Source organism: Neltuma alba, unplaced genomic scaffold (genome assembly GCF_004799145.2).
Source record: "Neltuma alba isolate B1F8T4 unplaced genomic scaffold, ASM479914v2 tig00012028_pilon, whole genome shotgun sequence".
NCBI classification, from domain to species: Eukaryota; Viridiplantae; Streptophyta; class Magnoliopsida; order Fabales; family Fabaceae; genus Neltuma; species Neltuma alba.
The window spans coordinates 344,105-351,004 of NW_021636595.1; the positions used below are offsets into that span (position 1 = coordinate 344,105).

Here is a 6,900-nt window from a genome sequence, read left to right on the forward strand (position 1 = left end):
CACTTCCTAGAATATCATCTTTACGCTTTATATGACCACTGTACATTCAAAAGTTTTTAAATGAACCAAAGTATCTCCACATTTTATATAAATCTCTCTTATTAATCCAAGTGCCACATGCATACTAGTTATTTGGTTTTCTGATTTTTAAAAGTACTTTCATATAAATTGAAATAAAATTCCTTTAACATATTTACTTCGTATACTGTAAAATCATTTTTAAAATCATAGTTTGATTTCTATTCAAATACTTTAAAAGTCCAACTTCACTTTTTAAGTGATGATATGAAATCATTTATAAATTGGAACATTGTACGAAAACTCTCAAGTTTTTATTTCATTATTTTTTTTTAAAGAAAAAACATCAATTCGATCATACCCTAAGAGAGAATTCCCTCGTAACATTCACTTTAGGTTGAAATTTAATTGAAAAGTATTTTTATATTTATTTAGAGATATACGTAGTATTTAAAAACTAGAATATGGGCTTGCCATTGTATAGGAAGAATTACACCATTCAGAATTTATCAACAATATAGTTTCTATACATGTTATATTATACTCCTCCGGTCTTAATATAGGACTCAATTGTTAAGTTGGTTTTGGTCTTAAATATAAGACTCACTTCTTATATTTATCAATTTTCTTTAAACTACCCCTATGAATACTCCCTGAAGGGAGATGAGGTATTAAGAAAGATGATTATGGTGTTTTAGAAAAAGTATGTCACATTTCTTATAATTAACTAACTTACCTAACTTCTTTAATCTAATCAAATTAGATAAATAGGTATTATATTAAGGACCGGAGAAGCATTATATTATATTATATATATATATATATATATAGAAGAAACGAAAATTGGACTAGGGTGTGGCAATCCGCACACTTCGTCTTAAATATAAAACCTTAATCCATCATATTATTTACATTTATTTTTTTTACAAACTAATTTATCGAACTTATTAACCAATATATATTATAACATTATATAGATATTTTAAAGATATCATGTCCCATTTGTTAGAATTTAATAATTATTTAATGTCATTAATCCACTCAAATCATTTAAGTAACTATTAGTAATAAATCAGATCAGAGGAGTGTGTGTATTTGAAAGAGGAGCCTCATGGCGATGGACAAGTTGGAAGGGCGACTGGGTGAGTACGAGAGAGGGGTCCCATGAGTGGGAGGAAGGCGAGTGAAGCGGCGTGTTATTTCTTGAACTGAAGGTCCCTAGTGTCATTATATTGGTATATTCCTTAAGAGTCCTTTTTAGTATTGGATTAATCTATTTTTATCTTATATTAAAATCTCACTCCCTTTACTAACAACTGTTGATTGATGTGGTCGAGACTTCATCTTCATAAGGAGAACACAAATTCCAAATCCTAAAAACTGTTACCGGCTCGAAAAGAACTAGTCTCAAGCTCAATATAATTTAAAAATACTTTTTGTTCCACCTAAAAACAATCTCACCCTTCTTTCAATTAAAAGGGCAAACATTAACAAGGTTAGAAATTCAAGAAGCTTTGGCAATCACATCCTGTTGGAGATTTTCACTCACTTCTATGTAGGGCAAAATCAGACTTTGGGCATGGCGGCCTAATTGTGTTAATCCACATGAAACCCAACAAGTTAAAGGCCCCTGGTCTGCTCCCCACAACAATGTGAGCGTGTGGCAACTCCACTGAGCTGGTGCACCTTTAGAGGAATTGCCCCCTCAAAAATATACCTTAACTTGTACTACAAAATTACTTTAACATGCTAGACGCAGTACCGGATCAACCTTTACCCAAATATTTATCCCCATCCATGACAATTTAATTTGTAAAGTCCTCTTTCATTTTACAAAACATAAATATTTCCATAACGACAAAAATATTACAATACATGCTTTGAAAATGAAAAAGGAAGACAATATAAATTATAAAATGCTTAACAAAATATATTTTTTTGGGTTATAATAGAAAAGTTTGATTTCAAAGGTTCACAGAGAATATGATAAGCCTCATACTTTTAGATATAGATTATACACAACCATCAAATTATCAAATTTACAGTGAGATTCGAACACAAAATCACATGTTTACTTACCCATCAACCAATTTTCATTGACCTACAATCCTAGGCGCAGCATCGTAGACTATACACAAGTAAACATAAATTGCTCAAGATACGAACTGAAATAAGATGCTTCACGCAACAAAGAAAGACATTTCAACCACCTAGCACTTAGATCAACTCAGGAATCGTTCTCGCCTAACCAAAAGTCACAAGTTCCTTTGAGAATGCAGCAGTATAAGTGGTAGGATCACACCCCCCCCCCCCAATACGGGTCCTACCATGGCCCGATCCGGATTAATCTGGTTTATAATTTTTTAAGGGGTTGGCCAGAATACCAAGTGCATACACCCTAAGAAAAAAAGAAAACAGACATTTCAATAGGTAGATTGATAACATCAACCATGTTTCTAAGACAACCGCACAACCAGCACCTACAAAAGCACTCACTCTTCACTCATCACAGAGAAGTAGACTAGACACAGATGCGTAACGTCCACTCATCACAGACAATATATTATTCATTACAAAATCACTAGTAGAGTCATCGCTCTTCATTTCAATTCCTTCAGGAAGTCTTCATTGTCAACCAGCACCTACAAAATCATTCCAAAGATGAATATGCTTGCCAATAACAATGGCAGAAGATCAGCAAAGGACAGTGCATGCTCAAAGTTACTACAGTTCAACATTCACATTTTGGCAGCATTCATGGCTTTAATCACCGAAGAAGATTTTCTTTCTTTTTTTTTAAGGGAAAAAAAGATTTCAGAATATGCATGGCATGTGATGCAATGTCTTAGTTGAAGGTAAAGCAAAAAAATCAACTCCTGCACTTAAAAAAAAATTAAAAACAGAGTGGTGGAAGTTTGTAAGTAGCCAATAGGCATTGAACAAAATCAGATCTATTTGGTGAAACAAAAAGATACAAATAGTTCTAAATATGATTATTGATCTTCTAACAGCTTTCAAAGACGAATTTGATGAAACGACGAAAATTTTTTTTTTTTAAAAAAAAAAGCATCAAATCACAACATTGGCAGCCCTCCTAACAGACATGCATGTAACATTATAATTCACCTATCATTCCGACAACTACTCTCTCATGCGCAAACGAATTGGAGGGGAAAAAGGTCATCCTTATTATATGAAAACATTTTAAAACTCACAGTTTTCCAACCATCCGGATCCAAGAAAGAAGTGATTTTTGTGTTAATGCCAGGAATTGGCCCTGGCTGCCGAGTAATCTTCCCTCCCAACTCTTGTATGACATGGTTGACAACCTCAGCGCTCTTGTATACATCATCAGTGCCAATAGCAACCTGAAAGAGATACCACAATTTTTATCAGAAAGGCAGACAAAGATGTGCTGATAAACCAATTTAGTATACAAATGGATATACTAAACCCCAATGATGTATCAACTAACCTGAGCATATGCATTTCCCTTAGTGTATTCAGTGACATCATAGTTATATGTCAACTCCAAGACGGTTGTCTCATGTTCCTCTGCATACCCAAGCATGGCTAACGTGTACTACAATAGCAATCAGGAACATAATTCAGAAAAGCAAAGCAGGTCACAACCAAAGCAAGTGGACTACTTTTCAGGGTCAGTTTAAGATAATTTACCTTGTACTCAGGTCTATCAACTTTCTTTACCACCTTCATACCCAAAGCCTGCAGAGATGTTATATTAGAGCACATAAAATCAGACTATAAAATTAGATTATTTCATTTGGATCATAATACAAATGCAGCTTGGATGCCGTTAAAGTGTTCATGACAAGCAAAAGTTGGCAAATTTTAATCCAGGTTCTGAAATTGACGTGAAATAGAAGGTCAATGTTTTATCTCTTGTGCACTTCAGTGAACTAATAATAAAGCGCAAAAATGCAGTTAGTTATCATCTAGATTTGAAACCCATGGCTGAAAGATTTGCCTGCAGGATGTGAAATTAAATGATAACAAAAACACCCTCAAAGCATTACTTCAGCCTAGAGGCCTACGACTGCATTGCTATTTTACTAAATATGTCAGCAGGTGAACGTTCTTTCATGTTGTTTCAGTACGGTTCTACAAAGTAATATCTTCAAGCTTAAAAGTAGTTCGTACAAGCAAAAGCAAAATCTACGAAAGTCAAATTGTGAAAATTTATCAAATTAAAGTTTGTAGACAATATATGCTTGAACACCTGCACTACAAGAAGTTTCACTAAAGCTTGAGATTAAATAATAAATTGAACATGGACTACTACCTTTTCATAAAACTTAATTGAGCGCTCTAAATCACCAACGCGAAGCATTACTTGACACAGTGGCTCAGGGGTTGATGCTCTTTGGATGAGCTCAAAAGTGTAACCATCAGGGTCCTTCACAAATGCAATGACAGTGGTCCCACCCTTAACTGGACCAGGCTCCCTAGTGATGTTTCCACCCTTGGCCCGGATGTCTTCAACCATTCTGTAAACCTAGAAAACAACATATTCAATTAATCTTCAACACAGACAAATTGATACTTGAGAGTCTGTGAAAGAAATGTCGAGCTTACATCTGGAGTTGCAATTGCGAAATGTCCAAAGCCAGTTCCAATATCATAGGAGCTTACCCCATAATCTGACCCAGATAAAAAAATTAAAATGATATAGTTAAGAATATGAAATTCATCTTTGTGCGAAAGAAATTATGTTGTGTGCAATTCAATGAAATGCAGTTCACAGGATAAGCGATTTCCAAGTAATCCAAAGCAAAACAAACACGTTATATGTAAGGAACAAAATTCAAGAGCAGTAATTTCTATGTTTAAATTGAAGTTCTCGTGTGAATATTCTCTTCAACTCAAAATCACACAATTGCATTTTTTTTGTCCCCCAAAAAAATGGTTCCACGCCAATCGACAGCAAACACCTAATGAACTTACAAGGATACATGGCCATGAACCACTCACTGCGTGCATGAAACCTAACACTATAAGCAAGAGGTTCGGCAACTTACTATATGTTAATTCCACAACAAAATGGTTTTCTTCAGGGCCAAATCCAAGAAAAGCATTGGAGTATTTTTCCTCTGGGACATCTCTTTTCCTCAAGAGCTTCATTCCAAAACATTCAGTATAAAACCTAAAAGGAGTGAAGAAAAGTTGAGCATCTAAAGGCACATATTATACATGACTAAAATCAATGTGATGTTGCACTATCTTACTTGATGGTGCGGTCAAGATCACCAACACGGTAGACAGCATGAAGGAAGCGGCGCTTATCTTTCTTTGGCCACTCCAACAATTCTTGACTAGGAGCAACTGGTGCAGTCTCAGCCATATTGTTAGAGCTGTAACACAACCAGACGAGGTATTCAACTTGATGAGAAAATAATAGAATTGGTGACCAGAAAGAGACTGATCTAGCAAACAAACAGCCCCAACTCCGTTTAGAGTAAAGCTATATCAGAGAAAAATTCAGCAGATAAGTCAATTTAATCTATTTATTTAGCTCCATCGATGATATCGGTTTTATTATACGAAAATGAACAAACTCATCATTTGGTCCCTATATTACTAGGCCCATTTAGCTTTACCGCTTGAGTCCCGATTAATTAATAAGTTAACGAGTTAATCTCTGAGCTCGTTTGAGTTTAGCATCAACATATACATTATCTTCTTAGTGAAAGATCATAAAAAGAAAATATTCATTGCTGCTTCCTCTAAGATTCGGGAAGTGAGCTCCCTAACGCTAAATCTTGACACAAAATCGTCAAACGCCAAGCCTTAAGCTTTCCTGACGAAGAGCGTCAACAATCAACAAACATAAATGAAAACCCCAGCACCCAGATTAAACTGTACGAACGAAACCCAAAAAATAGCTCACCACCAATCACCGACGACAGTGTACAAAATCAAACACAACCAAACAAAAAACGAACTGATCCAGAGAAATCAAAATTATTCATCTCTGCTCACAGCCAAACCATGATAAAAATTTCTAGCCAACACGATCGGTGAATGTGAGTTCTGTAGAACAATCTAAACACAGGTAGAAGACTAACCAGTGAGAGTGTGACGATCGAGTGAGAGAGACAGAGGCACCCTAGAAGGCTAGAATGATCTCCAGCAAGGAGACTGGGCGTTACTAAATAATACTACCCGGTAAGGGGGTTATTGCAAGCGTGACTGCCTGTCACCGTGGATTGTCCACCTGGCAGTAGCCTATTGGCTATTCTAAAAATATCAAAGGAAAAGTCAAAACTCTCATGAATATGGACGCGATTTGTGCGTTTAGTGAGAGAGGATCGTGGCAAATTGTAAAGTGTTTCTGTACCTTGGATGTCAAGTTAGCATTTCCCTGGGGCAGTAAGGGCACCTTTGGCTATCGTCAAGTCAAGAAACGATGGAAAGGTATGGTCCCAAACAGGACTTTAAAGTTTATTACATGGCCGCATGTTTTCTGGCCACGTTAATTTTTCAAAATATACTTTTAAAATGGGAAATTTGAAAGAAGATATAAAATACTCCTACTCTCTAGAATTCGATTAAAAAGTTTAAAACTTTAACATCCAGTTAATTACATAATATCATGGACTTTAATATCTCATTAAATGTCATTAAATCGCACTTGGCCGCTCAAATCAAAAATTAAAAGTTAATTATTCTTTTGGCTTAAAATTTAAAAAGAAAAAAAACAAATTGGTGAGTGTCCATTTTTATCTCAATTAACGGTCACATCCTGATAATGAAGTGAACGGTTGATTTTCTTTTTCGTAACCATAGGGAAAAGACCTTTTTAGGCCCCGATTAGAGAAAATTGCGTGTTAGTTTCAGGTAAATAAACAAATTAATTAATAA

At 35.2% G+C, this 6,900-nt stretch overlaps 1 protein-coding gene across 2 annotated transcripts; it reads right to left on the minus strand.

Moving 5' to 3' along the window:
• Positions 1-2,421: 2,421 nt before the first annotated feature.
• On the minus strand, positions 2,422-6,185 carry LOC114721325 (lactoylglutathione lyase GLX1-like). Of its 2 annotated transcripts, none has more exons than XM_028907148.1 (9): positions 6,105-6,185; positions 5,265-5,390; positions 5,058-5,182; positions 4,615-4,679; positions 4,322-4,534; positions 3,697-3,744; positions 3,494-3,601; positions 3,234-3,386; positions 2,422-2,660 (listed from the first exon to the last, which is right to left on the minus strand). In XM_028907148.1, exons 2-9 carry the CDS (start codon positions 5,378-5,380, stop codon positions 2,619-2,621), a joined length of 870 nt encoding a protein of 289 aa, XP_028762981.1. In that variant the 5' UTR covers positions 5,381-5,390; positions 6,105-6,185; the 3' UTR covers positions 2,422-2,618. The 2 variants fall into 2 exon arrangements, with proteins under 2 accessions (XP_028762981.1, XP_028762982.1); XM_028907149.1 differs by lacking the exon at positions 6,105-6,185 and adding an exon at positions 5,927-6,043.
• Positions 6,186-6,900: the final 715 nt, after the last annotated feature.